Below are 17,500 nucleotides of genomic sequence, written 5' to 3'. Positions count from 1 at the left end.
TATTCTGCGTTCTGTTCAATCACGCAGTGCTGCTGCTGCTGCTGGTGATGGTGCAGGGATAGGTGCTCGCTAACAGCACTTGCCCCAACGGCATGTTAAGGCTATACGGGGGATCTTTGTCCTTGATGCAGGGATGGAGTGCAACTCTGCTGCGTGCCACGATCACGGCTCAAGTCCTCACGAAATGTGCGCATGTGTACAGTACGTACGAATCGGAGTGCGCGTGCGTTTCCGCGGCCGTAGCGGGCACGGGGGCACGACGTCCGACGTTTCGCTACACTTCCTGGGACCCTAATTCAGGGAGCTGCTGCTTCACCGCAGTAACGCTGACAAATGCAACACCTATACGGTGGCTTTTGTCGATATTTTCCACCCCCACCGCCACCCTCCCAAGCATGGCTTCCTTTCCACTCTGGAGATATTCCCAATTCCGTTTTCGGAAACAATGTTCCCATCAACACGTTAAAATTCCCTCCCCCCTCCAGCTGCCGGTGATGTCGGCTCCCTGTCCCCTCTGTTCAAATCCAAGGCACAAGAACATCCCCTTTACCCTCTGCCTACGACCGATGCCTCCTCCTCCACCTCCTCCTGTCTAAACACAAAACACGTTCACCGCGAAGCTGCGTGCGAGTTTTCAGAATTAAAGAAAACATTTGAATATTCTATGGGGACCTCATTTGCCAGTAAAAATATGATAATTGGTTCTTTACCCTTCTATCTGGCCAGATAGAAGGGTAAAGAACCAATTATCATCTGAATATTCATTGACACTGGCGGAATCCGATGAGGTGAAAAGCTTTTTCCCCCACAGATGTCCAGCAAGACACGGGTGCGGAAAGTTACAACAACAACAATCAACAACAATCAACAACAACAATCAACAACAACAAGAAACACGACGGTAGTACAACGAGTCGAGAGATGTGGGTCGCATTCAGATTCACCCGCACGGAAATCCGAGTAACGATCGCGACGCACGGATGCCACCACCACCACCACCACCTTGTCTCCCAACGACCTTGTCACCCCCCCATCCCCACCCCCCGTTTCGAACAGAGGTAATTCATCAACCCATCGGTGCGCTGAGATTCGCCGATGTTTGTGCGAGTTTAGTCCCGTCTGAACGCGGGCACCAAGACACATCTCGAGGCCTAACGCTCCACTGGACGGACGTCTTTCGTTCCGTAATTCGCAGAGCGACCGGCTTTATTATTATTATTATTTACTTATTTATTTGCGCATGTCAAAGGGGGGGAGGGGGGGTGGCGGTGGGGGGGGGGGTGCGACAATCTGCTTCAAATTAGCAAAAAAACCAGAGGCTGATGAATTATGAATTCGGCAACAAATGACTCGAGCCCCGTGATTAAAATGCGAGGCCACCGCATCTGCACGCTGATGAGCGCCAGATGCAAGAGGCGCGTGTCTCGCCCATCACTCACTCACTCACGGGGGAGCCCCCCGGCTGAGGGCTCGGAGGGAGAGAGGAGAGAGAGGGGGTAGAGAGAGAGGGGGTAGAGAGAGAGGGGGTAGAGAGAAGGGGTAGAGAGAGGGGGAGTAGTAGAGAGAGAGAGAGGGGGTAGAAGAGATGGGGGGGGGGGGTTAGAGAGAGAGGGGGGTAGAGAGGAGAGGGGGGTTAGAGAGAGAAGGGGGGTAGAGAGAGAGGGTGGTAGAGAGAGTGGGAGAGAGTCGAGAGGAGAGGGTGGTAGAGAAGAGGGGGTAGAGAGAGAGGGGTTTAGAGAGAGGAGGGGGTATAGAGAGAGGGTGGTTAGAGAGAGAGGGGGGGGGTAGAGAGAGGGGGTAGAGAGAGAGGGGGTAGAGAGAGAGGGGGGTTAGAGAGAGGGGTGGTGGGTTAGAGAGAGGGGGTAGAGAGAGAGGGGGGTAGAGAGAGAGGGCGTTAGAGAGAGAGGGGATTAGAGAGGAGGGGGTAGAGAGAGGGGGGTAGAGGAGAGGGGTGGGTAGAGAGAGGGGGTAGAGATAGAGGGGGGTAGAGAGAGGGGTAGAGAGAGAGGGGGGTAGAGAGGGGGGTAGAGAGAGAGGGGGTAGAGAGAGGGGGGGTAGGAGAGAGGGGGGTAGAGAGAGGGGGTAGAGAGAGGGGGGTAGAGAGAGAGGGGGTAGAGAGAGAGGGGGTAGAGAGAGGGGGGTAGAGAGAGGGGGGGTAGAGAGAGGGTAGACAGGGGGGTAGAGAGAGAGGGGGTAGAGAGAGGGGGGTAGAGAGAGAGGGGGGTAGAGAGAGAGGGGGTAGAGAGAGAGGGGGTAGAGGAGGGGGGGTAGAGAGAGGGGGATAGAGAGAGGGGGTAGAGAGAGGGGGTAGAGAGAGGGGGGGTAGAGAGAGAGGGGATAGAGAGAGAGGGGGTAGAGAGAGAGGGGATAGAGAGAGAGGGGGTAGAGGAGGGGGTAGAGAGAGAGGGGGGGGTAGAGAGAGAGAGGGGGTAGAGAGAGAGGGGGTAGAGAGAGAGGGGGTGAGAGAGAGAGGGGGTAGAGAGAGAGGGGGGGGTAGAGAGAGGGGGGGTAGAGAGAGAGGGGGTAGAGAGAGAGGGGGGGTAGAGAGAGAAGGGGTAGAGAGAGAAGGGGTAGAGAGAAAGGGGGTAGAGAGAGAGGGGGGGTAGAGAGAGAGGGGGGGGGTAGAGAGAGAGGGGGGGTAGAGAGAGAGGGGTAGAGAGAGGGGGTAGAGAGAGAGGGGGTAGAGAGAGAGGGGGTAGAGAGAGAGGGGGGTAGAGAGAGGGGGTAGAGAGAGGGGGTAGAGAGAGAGGGGGTAGAGAGAGAGGGGGTAGAGAGAGAGGGGGTAGAGAGAGAGGGGGGTAGAGAGAGGGGGGGGTAGTAGAGAGAGGGGGGGTAGAGAGAGAGGGGGTAGAGAGAGAGGGGGGGTAGAGAGGAGGGTAGAGAGAGAGGAGGTAGAGAGAGAAGGGGTAGAGAGAGAGGGTAGAGAGAGAGGGGGGAGGTAGAGAGAGAGGGGGTAGAAATAAAGGGGATAAAGAGAGAGGGGGTAGAGAGAGAGAGAGGGGGTAGAGAGAGGGGGGGGGGGTAGAGAGAGAGGGGGAAGGGGTAAGAATGAGGAGAGTAAAGCGAGAAATTTTTCGTGAAATCTTTCATTTAAAAAAGGGGGGGGAGGGGGGGGGCACATAAAGCAAAACATTGAAAAAAAAATCGAAATGATGAACGAAGCAAATTGCCGACTACACCGAGCATCTTCTTGGTTCCTCTGATCATAAAAAAGAGAGAGGAAAGAGAGGAAGCCGCGTCGGCGGTTTCCCCGGCCGCTGTCGCAAGTCCCGGCACCAGACATAGGTTCGATTCCCACAGCCCCGGCCTCTGTGCAAGCAATGCTACAAACCATCGGAGGCGAGCGGCGATTAAATTACCACGCTGCTTGGACACCGCTGAAAACGACTGGACATCTGCGAAAGGGATCTTCACAGCTCAGCGGATTCCTCCGGTATAAAGAGAGATTCTGATTCTGGAGTAGACCTATAACATCGCGGAGAAATGTCCATCGCCTGCCGGTCAAAGCGACAGCTTTCATCCTCGGAGCTAGAATGTATCTGCACTCGATACACTTGAGATCACGGTTGAATCACAGACGGTCAGATTCAAACCAAATATTCTGATTCTGGTAGGCATACCCTCTGCTAACAACCTTGGCTGATTTGGCCGCTGAGTACCTGATGTGTGTGTGTGTGTTCACACGGTATGGTGAGTGTGTGTGTTCACATCGGTATGGTGAGTGTGTGTGTGTGTTCACACGGTATGGTGAGTGTGTGTGTGTGCACACGGTATGGTGAGTGTGTGTGTGTTCACACGGTATGGTGAGTGTGTGTGTGTTCACACGGTATGGTGTGTGTGTTCACACGGTATGGTGAGTGTGTGTGTGTGTTCACATCGGTATGGTGAGTGAGTGTGTGTGTGTTCACACCGGTATGGTGTGTGTGTGTGTTCACACGGTATGGTGTGTGTGTGTGTTCACACCGGTATGGTGAGTGTGTGTGTGTGTTCACATCGGTATGGTGAGTGTGTGTGTGTTTACATCGGTATGGTGAGTGTGTGTGTGTTCACACGGTATGGTGAGTGTGTGTGTTCACACCGGTATGGTGAGTGTGTGTGTGTGTTCACACCGGTATGGTGAGTGTGTGTGTTCACACCGGTATGGTGAGTGTGTGTGTACACATCGGTATGGTGAGTGTGTGTGTTCACACCGGTATGGTGAGTGTGTGTGTGTGTTCACACCGGTATGGTGAGTGTGTGTGTTCACATCGGTATGGTGTGTGTGTGTGTGTTCACACCGGTATGGTGAGTGTGTGTGTGTTCACACCGGTATGGTGAGTGTGTGTGTGTTCACACCGGTATGGTGAGTGTGTGTGTGTTCACACCGGTATGGTGAGTGTGTGTGTGTGTTCACATCGGTATGGTGAGTGTGTGTGTACACATCGGTATGGTGAGTGTGTGTGTGTTCACACGGTATGGTGAGTGTGTGTGTGTTCACACCGGTATGGTGAGTGTGTGTGTGTGTTCACACCGGTATGGTGTGTGTGTGTGTGTTCACACCGGTATGGTGAGTGTGTGTGTGTTCACACCGGTATGGTGAGTGTGTGTGTGTTCACACCGGTATGGTGAGTGTGTGTGTGTACACACGGTATGGTGAGTGTGTGTGTGTGTTCACATCGGTATGGTGAGTGTTTGTGTGTGTTCACACCGGTATGGTGAGTGTGTGTGTGTGTTCACACGGTATGGTGAGTGTGTGTGTGTACACACGGTATGGTGAGTGTGTGTGTGTGTTCACATCGGTATGGTGAGTGTGTGTGTGTGTTCACACCGGTATGGTGAGTGTGTGTGTTCACACGGTATGGTGTGTGTGTGTGTTCACACGGTATGGTGAGTGTGTGTGTGTTCACATCGGTATGGTGAGTGTGTGTGTTCACACTGGTATGGTGAGTGTGTGTGTGTGTTCACACTGGTATGGTGTGTGTGTGTGTGTGTACACACCGGTATGGTGTGTGTGTGTGTACACACCGGTATGGTGTGTGTGTGTGTACACACCGGTATGGTGGTGTGTGTGTTACACACCGGTATGGTGTGTGTGTGTGTTCACACGGTATGGTGAGTGTGTGTGTGTTCACACCGGTATGGTGAGTGTGTGTGTGTGTGTTCACACCGGTATGGTGCTGGTCACACCACCCTTGTGTGGCCTGATTAGTTGCTTTCTGTCAGTGCTCTCCTAGCCGCCGGCCCTCTGTAGGAGGGAGCGGTGGGGTGTCAGTACCTCGTGCGACGTCTTGTCCCGTGCCACCAGCTGAAAGCAGCAGCGCTCCTGGTGACAATCCTCACGCTGCTTCACCTGGCAGCAAGCCAGCGACACCGAGCAGCGCAGCTTTTTGTCTGGGGGGGGGGGGGGGGGGGGGAAGGTACGGGGGCGGGGGGGGGGTCACGGGTCCAACAAGTCACAAAGGTCAAGAGGTCACTCCTCCAGGAAGTCACAGAAGTCACGAGGTCACTCCTATAAGAAGTCACAGAAGTCACGAGGTCACTCCTCCAAGAAGTCAGAGGTCAATAGTTCACTCCTCCAAAAAGTCAAAGGTCACTGCTCCAAAAAGTCGCAGAGGTCACGAGGTCACTCCTATAAGAAGTCACAGAAGTCACGAGGTCACACCTCCAAGACGTCACAGAGGTCACGAGGTCACTCCTCCAAGACGTCACAGAAGTCACGAGGTCACACCTCCAAGACGTCACAGAGGTCAAGAGGTCACTCCTCCAAGAAGTCACAGAGATTACGAGGTCACTCCTCCAAGACATCACAGAGGTCACGAGGTCACACCTCCAAGACGTCACAGAGGTCACGAGGTCACACCTCTAAGACGTCACAGAAGTCAAGAGTTCACTCCCCCAAGAAGTCAGAGGTGAAGAGGTCACTCCAAGAAGCCACAGAGGTCACGAGGGGGGTGGGTGGCCAGCACCACGCTCGGCTTCCTTTGACTCCCCAGTGGCGACGTTTACACACCGCGCCAGGTACTCATTTGAGGCTGAGTCGACCTGGGGGAGGCCCAGGATCGGTTCAGATAATCGTCACTGGTCTTGGCCGTGAGTGAGAATCGAGCCTGGGTCGCCGGGTTTGTAGCGCAGCGCGCTAACCGCTGCACTACCGCTTCCCTTCACATCCACACACACACGACGCCCAGACAGGTAATATATCCTCATACACACACACATCATACCAATGTGCTATATACCTCGACTTCTAGATGCCAGTACAAATAGTGGATTATTGCACCTATCTGCGTGAAGCTATGATTGTTATGCCCCTTGTGCATGTGGATTTTCCCCAGATTACACAAACCTTCCTCACTCACGGATTTGGACGAATATTCCAATTCATCATCCCTCCTGAAATGAATGCTATCAACTGTTTAGTTTTATTTCACCAGGTAAGGCCCGCTGAGCTATACAGCTTTCATTGAGAAGCGACCTGTCCACAATGAGAGCTCAACGAAGTGTCTCATGTGGACATTTATGTCAACCAAATACTCTAAATACATGTTTCTAAATGTGAAGGGAAAAACCGGAAGACCCGGAGAAAAATACACGTGACCACGGGGAGAGAGATATGCAAGCTCCAAATATACAGCCGGGATCGAACCCACGGCCTCCTGTATGCGAGGCGAGGTAGTTAACATTGCATCGTTATAACAACTCCACTGCACAGTTACAATATAGCCACACTCAACACACACTTTGCCCACACACACACCACACACACGCACTATGAAAGCGCACAACACAGCGCGCGCACAACTCTTTACATAATAAAAATGGCTCGGCTTATCCGACGCCAAAAGACAACCCGTTTTTATAATGCCACGTTTTGTGAGTGTAACAAAAAAAATATATTGTTACCGTAAAACAAAAATCACGGGAAATTATTACAGCGCTTGCAATTATAAGGGAGCCGTAAACGAGTTAGCTGGTTCAATATATGGCTCTGAAGTGGATCGAATAACCGTAAGAGGTGAAATGCTCAGCGCTTAACGATCATCTTCCGATATTCAATATTCCAACAGAGACATCCACCCCCCTCCCTCCGCCACATCCTCCTCGCACCCCCCACCCCAACCCCTCCTCCCCTTGAGTGACTTCGAAATAACTCTGGCGGACACTCAAAATAAAACCTCAAAACCTCCTCCCATTTCGCCTCGGGGGACTCATCACCAACCGACGTACCGTGATTCCTCTACCTCGCATTCTCCTACCCCACCACCACCACGCTTCCCCACTCCCCCATCCTGCGATCTAAAGGCTGCCGGGCTAATTAAGCCCCTCGCTGCCGTCGTAAAGAAAGCAGACGGAAAGAAATTTGAGCGTAAATCCTCCACCCCCCCCCCACACACACACCCGTCCTAGACGCTGCCTTTGTGTTTGGTGGGCGGCTCGTGGATCAAGGTGATAATGAAAACCATGAATTAGGGTTGTTCTGTGGCTCCCCGCGAATCACGAGGGGGGGTGGGGGGGGCTGGAACCCTCCTCGCGCCGTAAATTCGCCGCGCAGAAAGGACCTCTAAGACGCCATCGCGCCTAATGACTTTGCTTGCCAGCATTTGGGTCCGAAGTTTTATTCCCCCCCCCAACACCCATTTCCTCCCTCCCCCCCACCCCCAGCCACACCTTCGTTTAAAGGTTAATGATCTTTCCAAAATTCAATTTCTGCAAAGCCATGAAGGTCACCACCCTCGCCACCGACCGAGCTCACTTCTCGGCAAAATGGCCGCTCGACTATTTGTTCGAAAGCCGCCATCCCAGTCCAGGGCCCACTCTAATGTCACGGAGCTCTCAAGATGTCAACGGGTCTCAGATGCGAACTCGCCTGTAAGGGTTGGCCTTGCCCTGAAGCGGCTGTGTGCAGTGTACAAGGTGTATCCCTCGCTCCTCTGTGCGGTCGTAGTAGTAGTAGATGCGTTCCAAAACAAGGGGGACCACGCAAAGCGAAACACGCACGAGGAGACAGCTGCCTACCGAGTAGCGCGCACACAGTACACGCAGTACATATATAGTATACACACACAGTACACACAGTACACGCAGTACATCCAGTACACACAGTACACACAGTACATCAAGTACATACAGTACACACAGTAGATATATAGTATACACACAGTACACACAGTACATCCAGTACACACAGTACACACAGTACATCAAGTACATACAGTACACACAGTAGATATATAGTATACACACACAGTACACACAGTACAGACAGTACATCCAGTACACACAGTACACATATAGTACATACACAGTACACATAATACACACACAGTACACACACAGTACACACACACAGTACACACACGGTACACAGAGTACTCACAGTACACACAGTACGCACAGTACACACAGTACACACACAGTACACACACACAGTACACACACACATATTTTTGTCCCACGTCCGACCGCATAGCCGCATGCAGAGTGAATTCAACCCGCATAGTGGAGCGAATTTTAGGTAGAAATAGGTTCGCCACATGCACAGTACAGGGCGAAATCGCACAAACCGAACCCCCACAGACGCTGTATGTACATCTATATATTAAATAAAGACGTATTATGAAGTTAAACTGGTTTGGTCTCCACAACAGATAACGAATTTCCCAGCAAACGCGGCGTTGTGTTCCCAGGCATCTTTAATTGCCACGGTGGAGGCGAGTTCGGTGGGTTCACATCGTACGTTTCGCCGCTCCCCCAATATGCCTGGAGACCTTTTTTCTTCTTCTTTCACGACGTGAATTCTTATCAGGGCCCCCATGGTGAATAGTGCAGCCTGGCGACTATTATTCACTTGGAATCAGGACGTCGAGATTGTTGAGGTTATTCCTGCCGCTGTGGATTTCCACGTAACGGGCCACTTACCGCAGCTGTCGTTTGTGGGGCAGCTCACGTCTGAATAAGAAGCTCATTTTGATGTAAAGATTTCGTGACTGCAGGGATTCATATTATTTGTTCTTTCGGTAAAGTCACGTAGAAGAGAAATAATAAAATAATAAATAATAAAAATATAAAACAAACAAAACAATTAAAAAGAACAATGTTTTTCTTGGTTCTTTCGGTAAAGTCACGTAGAAGGGAAGTAATAAAATAATAAAAATAAAACATAATAAAATAATTCTCAGACCTGTTCTCCACCTGAGGACGGCTACTTGCGTTGTGGCCGAAACGTCGTGAGAATTATTTAATTATGTTTTATTTCTATTATTTTATTATTTCCCTTCTACGTGACTTTACCGAAAGAACCAAGAAGATGAATCCCTGCAGTCACGAAAGCTTCAAATCGAAATTTAACAATTTTATTGTTTTATATTTTTATTACTTTATTATTTCCCTTCTACGTGACTTTACCGAAAGAACCAAGAATAAGAAGCTAATTGCTCAGTGGGCCTCACCCCGTCAGATAAAATATAGTTTAGTTTTACTTGTATATATATATTTTTTTCACAGTGACTTGTTTACCTTTGCTATGCGTTGCACTTTTCATCGTGTTTTTTTTTTCATTTTTGTTGTTGGAACGTTCTGACCTCCGTGCCCTTTACTGGACATCTGTGAAAAAGAACTTCATAGCTCATCGGATTCCTCCAGCAGTCTACATAACGATTCTGATGATTCACTTTCTATCTCTCTGCCATGTCTACTTGTGCTGTACGAAGAACAGGCCACTTGCACACCTATTACACTGGTCAACAAAAAACAATTCTGGCCTGGACTTTTGCAGCTGTTTCTAGACTAATTTCAGGGTGCTGATTCCAAATCTGATCTCAGATTTGCTCTATCACATCTCATTTTATGCTATCGGCATACCCCGTTTTCATTCATTTTACCCGAATTAACTCTGTCACTTATGATTGCAAGTTTTTGCGAGTCAGTGACTGCTTTAGTGTTAAAATATGGTGCTGTATTTTTAGGATGGTGTGTTTATAATATCATTTTATGTAGATATCCACATTTAGTTAATATTTTTCTTCTGCAGTTTTTATTGAAAATGCAATATTTGATATCTCAAAAACCTGACGTGATAGACAAAAACTGATGCCAGATTTGGAATCAGCACCCCAAAATTACCTTATAACCGTTGGAATACCTTATGCCAGAAAAAAGTGTGTTGACCAGTGTTATACACATCGCTTTCATGTCAAGGCTGCAGTGATATTGACTAATCTGGTGGTGGTGGTGATGATGGTAGTGGTGAAGGTAACGACGTTGGGTTTAAGAATCGCGGAAAGTTTGTCGATATTCGTCGGGAGTGTGCCCGTTCCTCGTTCCGTTTCCCCGCGATGACAATGAATGGACTCGTCACTCAGAAGCTGACAAGTTCAATCCAGGTCCGTGGCTCAACCCAGGTCATCATACCCCCAGGAGGGTCAATAACAATTTACACTTTTTTTATACACGAATCAAAGCTGAAAGTAATTCGTGCCGTGCGATCTTCAACCTCTCTCATGCCCGTCGCCTGAAACGTCGCCAATTGTACGCTTTTCCACTCTAGCCGACAGTGCCACTTGGCGAACGCGTTGAGAGAGTGTTTGTTGTTGATTCTAGATTTGAAGCTTTCGTGACTGCAAGGATTCATATTCTTAGGTTTTTTTCGGTAAAGTCACGTAGGTGTAATGCGGGCGTAAATGGGCGGGGCGGATATGACGATCCGAGAGGGAGGAGTCAGGGTGACGTGGGGGAGAAGTTATAGCGGGGAGACAGGAAGCTATCTGGGTCAGTCGGGGGAGTGAAGGGTGGTGAACACGTTGGGTGGTCGCCGTGCCTCAGCCTGGTGGCTGAGGGGCTCATGACGGCGCCAGCCAGCGGGGTGGAAGAGAGAGTGGAGGATTGAGGTAGGAAGTGGCGAGATAGCCACAGAGGCCACGAAGGGCTGAGGTAGGAAATGGCGAGATAGCCACAGAGGCCACGAAGGGCTGAGGTAGGAAATGGCGAGATAGCCATAGAGGCCACGAAGGGCTGACATTGGGAGGTGGCGAGATCGCCACGCACGGAGGAACAGGGAGCAGCGATGGAGCTGCTGGGGGAGCAGCCAGAGGGCTGTACCAAGAGCCTGCAGCGGAGCTGCAGGAGCGTGGAAGGCCACGGGAGCGAAGGCAGATGTGGGGCTGCCAGGGAGAGAGTCTCAGGAGGAGTGCCGTGTGGGAAGGAGAACGCGAACCCCAAATAAAGGACACGGAGTCAGAGAGAAGTGTCTGAGTCCTTTTATTACACTGGAGTCAGAAGTGAAACGGCATCTCAAAACAACTGAGAGAAAGAAGAAAAAAAAAATATTCCTGCTACATCATCCGACGACGACGACCTTCCTCAGACAGTGGACCTGCCTGCGATGGAAGAGGAGATCCGTTCTGGAACGAGTACGGGTCCGGGTGAGCAAGGTGTCGCCGCGTCGGTGGACCTGTCTGTGCCGGAGGATGCCAACTTACGATGGAGACAGATGGTGATGCAGATGGGGACCTTGAAAATCGTGCTGGCGCGACTGTGTGAGTTCACCACGCCGAGGACGACGTCGGGGAGGCCCGGTGGTGATCCGCAGGCCTCTGCCTTTCCTGCGCTGCCAGGGCCATTGCCACGTGGCACGAAGACGCCATCTTGGGCGTGGCAGGGGAGAAAACGGCGGGAAGCCGCCATCTTGTCTTCACCGCGGCGGGAGGACGCCGCCATCTTCAACATCGCGGCGGAGAGGCAGCCTTGCGCTGCCATCTGGAGGTGCCGCGGGGTGAGCAGCCTGCTGTGAGCTGCTGTTTTTCGAGGGGGTGCTGCGAGGAGAAGACGCCGATGCTGCAGCTGCTGGGGCGGGAGCTTCCCGTCCTGGTTCGGGTGCGTGACAACGGAGCCGTCAAGTCGCCGAACGAGTTCTGCGAGGCGTCTCAAGTTGCCACCCTGCCGTCCTCTTCTTGCTGCAGCCCCGGGCGAGTCATAACGATACGCACCCGGCCTTAACACACACCTCACTCATCTTTCGAGGGCCGGGGGGGGGCTATTTTGGTTTTCTCTTATGACTCGATTGTGCGGAGCGCGGTTCGGACTGTCTGTATGTGTGTGTAATAACGATGAACGCGCTATCTGCTTGTTGCTTGGTGTCAATATAAGTGTGTGCGTGTGTTGAGAATGGACGGAGAGTCTGCTGTATTTGCTGAGTGTCAAATTGTGTGTGTGCGCTGCTGCGTGGAGTTCTTATCTTGATGGTGAAGTTAATTATTAACTTGGGAGCGTCGGGTATCTTGCGCTGTATTATTTGTGGATTACCTTGTGCGATGGGCTTAATTGGAAAAAAAAAATATATCTTTTTTTTGGTGTATTGTGCTGCGAGGTGCTGTGTGCGATGCGATTGTTGCAAGAGAGAGAATAATTGTGTTGTTGCTGCAAAGTTACGACAGGATTAATGGTGTGTTGGTTGCCTGCAGATCTGCTTGCTATTGTGCTTAAATGTGCGCGTGTGATCGCGATATGCTGATTGCATGTGCTGTTATACCGTTCTGTATGGTTATGGGGTGCGATGCAGTGGTTGATTATTGGAATTGGGATTGTTATTATATTGTGCGTACCTGTTGGAAATTGGTAACAAATTCGAGGGGGACCCAAATAATTGGTTGTATGGTTGTTGTGCACACAAGATTGCGTGTATATTATAGAGGGGGACCCTAAAATTCGGTTGTATTGGTGTTGTGCACACGAGATTGCGTGTATATTATAGAGGGGGACCCTAAAATTCGGTTGTATTGGTGTTGTGCACACGAGATTTCGTGTATATTATGGGTAATTGCGCTTTTTGAGAGAGAGAGCGCGCTTTGAGGGTGCGTGATGACGCCGTTGTGGGTGTCTCAAAGGTTAATGCTAATGGGACCGTAAATTGGCGCCAAGTGGCGTCGCGTATTCGGTTGATCGCATGCAGCCACGAGTTGCTTGGCGAGTTGGGTTGTGTAACTAATGTGGTTGGTAAAATATTGGTTAAAAATTCCACGATATGACAGCTGTGCGCAGCAAGCTGGGGCTGTGCGTCTATCGTTGGTGGGGTTGTTATAATGTGACGGGAGATGCGTCTTGTGACCCCCAGCTAAGGGAAGCTGGGGTGCACGAATGGAGAAAACTGGCCACGTGTTCGCACGTTGGGCCGCCATTTTGCGCGCACGCGGGGTGTGGCGACGATGCGCTTTGCGGAAAGGGCCGCCATTTTGAGTGCGCGCGAGATATTGCGCGAACGCGCTGGGCGAAGGGGGACGCCATTTTGAGCGCGCGGGAAAAACCGGGGTGGGGCAAATATTCCATCTGTTATGCCTGCCATTGTTGATTGGGTGATGCACGAGTTGTGGTCACATCGGGCTATGGCTGATGGCTGACCTGACAGCCCGGAGGCGAAACCTCCGTGGTATGTCTTAAACTAATGGGCCATGTGCTCATATGGCTCGGGGAGTCATGGTTCAGTTGTGCGGTGGCAGACTGAGCCTGGTGTGCCGGGGGCTCACGGGATCTGGGTTAGGGTGTTATTGTCTCTATAAGAGAACATTGCCCCGTGGGGGGAGTACAGGGGGTCTGGCATTGCTGGGGGATGAACCTTCCCTGGGCTATAAAGCATCGGACTATACGAGGCTGGTGTGTGTCCATCTCTGATGGGATAGTAAGGGAGGAGCGTGGCCGAGTTGCTGCTCATCCCCGAAATTGCACTAGCTGAGAGTATGGTCAGTGGATGTTGCTGTGGGTTGACGACCACGGTGGGGGTTAGGGCGAGTTAAACATTACCGCTGGGGAGCGTGGCTCTCTCCACGCGAGGGTGTGCGATTAGGCGTTTTGTTGGGTTGCTGAGAGTGACCGTGGGTACATGCTGTGTACGTGCGATGTCTGTGCTGGTCCTCAAGGGAGGACTGCTGGTGGGTAAGAGCAGAAAATTTTGTTGTTGTTGTTGTCACGTGTAAATAATATTGTTGTTAAAATGTAAATACTGGGGCATCCATTGCGTTATTTTGGGTATTTATGGGGAGTTTTTTTTTTAAGCGGGCTGGATTTACATCATCTCCACTACCCTGAGGCCGGGTGGCTGTCGTGTACGACATGCGGGTGTGCGTTGTTGTGCTGTGCCTCAGGGGATTGGATTCTCCTTCTCGTCACAGATTCTTCAGCTCCCGTCACACTGGGTGTTACCTGGTGTGCTAGCTGGATGAGGACTTGAAGGAGCAATTGAGCGCCGTTCGTCATTCTGCTCTACCATTTGCTCTTTGACGTTGGACTTGAGCCGAGCGGATGGAACTGCAACATGGACACGCACTAAAACATCACATTTCTGGATTGTGCGCGTTGGCCGTTCTTGCGTGTCAGTTGCCGTTGTTGTTCATTGTGCCATTCTTATTCTTGTTGTTGTTGTTGCGCGGAGGACAGGCCAGTGTTCTGTTCCAGTTCCTGATACCTCCCCTTTCGTTGCTTGTGTTGTTGTTGTTATAATCTCCGTTGTGTCTGGGGGACTCCTGATTGTGATGCCTTCGCCCGCATTATTTTGTTCTGTTTCAGCCGAGGACGGCTGGGATTTTCTCTACGGGGGAGGGTAGTGTAATGCGGGCGTAAATGGGCGGGGCGGATATGACGATCCGAGAGGGAGGAGTCAGGGTGACGTGGGGGAGAAGTTATAGCGGGGAGACAGGAAGCTATCTGGGGCAGTCGGGGGAGTGAAGGGTGGTGAACACGTTGGGTGGTCGCCGTGCCTCAGCCTGGTGGCTGAGGGGCTCATGACGGCGCCAGCCAGCGGGGTGGAAGAGAGAGTGGAGGATTGAGGTAGGAAGTGGCGAGATAGCCACAGAGGCCACGAAGGGCTGAGGTAGGAAATGGCGAGATAGCCACAGAGGCCACGAAGGGCTGAGGTAGGAAATGGCGAGATAGCCATAGAGGCCACGAAGGGCTGACATTGGGAGGTGGCGAGATCGCCACGCACGGAGGAACAGGGAGCAGCGATGGAGCTGCTGGGGGAGCAGCCAGAGGGCTGTACCAAGAGCCTGCAGCGGAGCTGCAGGAGCGTGGAAGGCCACGGGAGCGAAGGCAGATGTGGGGCTGCCAGGGAGAGAGTCTCAGGAGGAGTGCCGTGTGGGAAGGAGAACGCGAACCCCAAATAAAGGACACGGAGTCAGAGAGAAGTGTCTGAGTCCTTTTATTACATAGGTAAAACGTCGTTTCGGAGGCAACACAAGCTTCCGTCTTTAGGTGGGACAGTTCCACATGAAGACGGAAGCTTGTGTTGCCTCCGAAACGTCGTGATTTTTATTTAATTTTTATTTTACTTTTATTAATAATTTTTTTTACCTACGTGACTTTACCGAAAAAACCTAAGAATATGTTTGTTGTTTCTCGTTGCGCTTGTGCAACCATTGCCAGAGCAGCAGCAGCAGCAGCAACATCACCAAATAATTTATCATCATCAATCAATCAACCTTACAGAACATTCGCACACTCAGCGTCCCCCCCCATTGTATGCACCTGACGTATGTGACCACCACCCCGGGCCTGTGCGTGTGGGTGTGTGTGTGGGTGGGTGTGTGTGTGGGTGTGCGTGTGTGTGTGTGTGGGGGTGTGTGTGGGTGTGTGGGTGTGCGGGTGTGTGGGTGTGCGGGTGTGTGGGTGGGTGGGTGTGTGGGTGGGTGGAGCACAACAAGCTGAAGAGACACGGTGCAGACGGCAGACGCAGCGCACCCCCCCCACACAACACGTGGTGGGGTGGGGTGAGAGGTCACGATCGGGACCTCTCCCCCCCCCCCCCACACAACACGAGGTGGGGGGGTGGGGTGAGAGGTCACGATCGGGACCCGGGCAGGAGGCGTGGTGCAGGGTGGTCCAGGGTGGTGCAGGGTGGTACAGGGTGGTGCAGGGTGGTGCAGGGGGTACCTTTCTTGTCGCCGTACAAACGCAGCTCCCGTGCGGTGAGGACACAGAAAGCGTTCAGCGCTTGGTCCACGACCACGCGGCCTGCGTCTGTTGAGCAAACGCGAGTTCGCTTCAGTGTCGCCGCGGGTCGCTCGGGCAAAGCGACACTTCCCCTAATGCGGGCCCCCTTCACTCATTGTCAAGACAACGACCCTCTCCGGCGTTGAAGATGTGCCAACGCCGAGCAGACAACGACGACGAAGGCACCGAGTCTGCATTAACCACACGTGCTTGTGGTAAACAACAAAAAAGTTACCCAAATACGCTTTGATCCGTGTACGCAATCTCCTTGAAACTGATTGGCCTACACCAGAGACAAGCTGGACATACTCTCTGGTTCTTTCGGTAAAGTCACGTGAGAAAATGATCAGCAGATTATTTTCTCACCCGAAGACGGACGCTTGTGTCGCGACCGAATAGTCGTGTTTTCGTTTGTAATTTGTTCTACCTCCGTGACTTCACCCAAAGATCCAGAGAGAGTATGGATATACTGAACCTGTATATATATACATTTTACCCATAAGCACGCGCGGTTAATGTGGACGTGAAGCCTTGTAACAGGCGTCTGTTTGGTGTTTGAACATCTTGAACACCTGCCGTAATTCACACTCGAGACCCATCCTCCTTTCTCGCTTCCCTTGCGCCTGGTGAAACCAAACAAGCCCAACTCGCTTTCGCCCCGTGTCAAAAGGAGATCCGAAACGAGCCCCTCTGCTTAGAATCCACCAAACGCCAAAGAGACGGCGAGAGGAACACGCGGATCGGGGGACAAACCCCACTACGCAAGGAAATGTAACGAAGACGGCCACGGCATCAACGCACGCTCAGATTTCGGCGCCCCTGCGGCCGTCTGGAACGCTCTTCCCTTCCGATATTAGGAAGCGCCTGGAGCGATGCACTTTTACATGCTCTCCATTGAAAACAACATTTCTTTAGAAGCGCTTGTGTGTTCACGTTGTTGTCCTTACCCCCGCACCTCCGATTAGCACGTACGGTGCGAAAAAAGTTCAACACGTACATATTTCTTCACATACATATTTATATACAAACGTACGTACGGACCGGACGCATCGCGGCTAGAAGGAGGCGATGGCCGACGGTCGAGACTAGTGTGCGAATGGCAGCCAAAACATGGAACGCGCCGTGACCACCGCAGAGATGCCAGCAAATGAGATCGATTCACGTGCAGAAGTATGGGGGGGGGGGGGGGGGAAGGGAGTGGGAGACTGAGGTATGAAAGAACCGACGTTGGTAGTCGTTCATCCAGCAACGGAGAGAGCATGGCTGTCGATGATGAAGATGATTATAATGACGATGCATAATTTTTTTGGGTTGAACGTGCCAATTGGTGTGCTGGACTATGAACGAATTGGAATGTTTTGTTGAGGTGTTGGGTTACATCGCGTAAATACAAATGTGTTGTTGAACCTGCCATCACCCGACACATCCAATTAGTAAGGTTGATTACGCATCATCATCATCATCGCCTGATGAAGCTGATTGTCATCACCAGCAAAACATCACAGTAATCGAATTGTAAATGTCGTGGGTTTACTCGCCAACACAG

At 51.6% G+C, this 17,500-nt stretch overlaps 1 protein-coding gene across 1 annotated transcript in view; it reads right to left on the bottom strand.

Moving 5' to 3' along the window:
• LOC133345342 (src kinase-associated phosphoprotein 2-B-like) overlaps positions 1-17,500 on the bottom strand; it is a 124,727-nt gene that overhangs the window by 18,946 nt on the left and 88,281 nt on the right. The window contains 2 exon segments of the mRNA XM_061556020.1: positions 5,255-5,370; positions 15,895-15,981. Of these exon segments, the coding sequence (XP_061412004.1) occupies positions 5,255-5,370; positions 15,895-15,981 (203 nt within the window).

Source organism: Lethenteron reissneri, chromosome 21, assembly GCF_015708825.2.
Source record: "Lethenteron reissneri isolate LAM-NWPU_2019-01 chromosome 21, ASM1570882v1, whole genome shotgun sequence".
Classification (NCBI taxonomy): domain Eukaryota; kingdom Metazoa; phylum Chordata; class Hyperoartia; order Petromyzontiformes; family Petromyzontidae; genus Lethenteron; species Lethenteron reissneri.
This window is presented reverse-complemented; position numbering and strand designations above follow the sequence as displayed.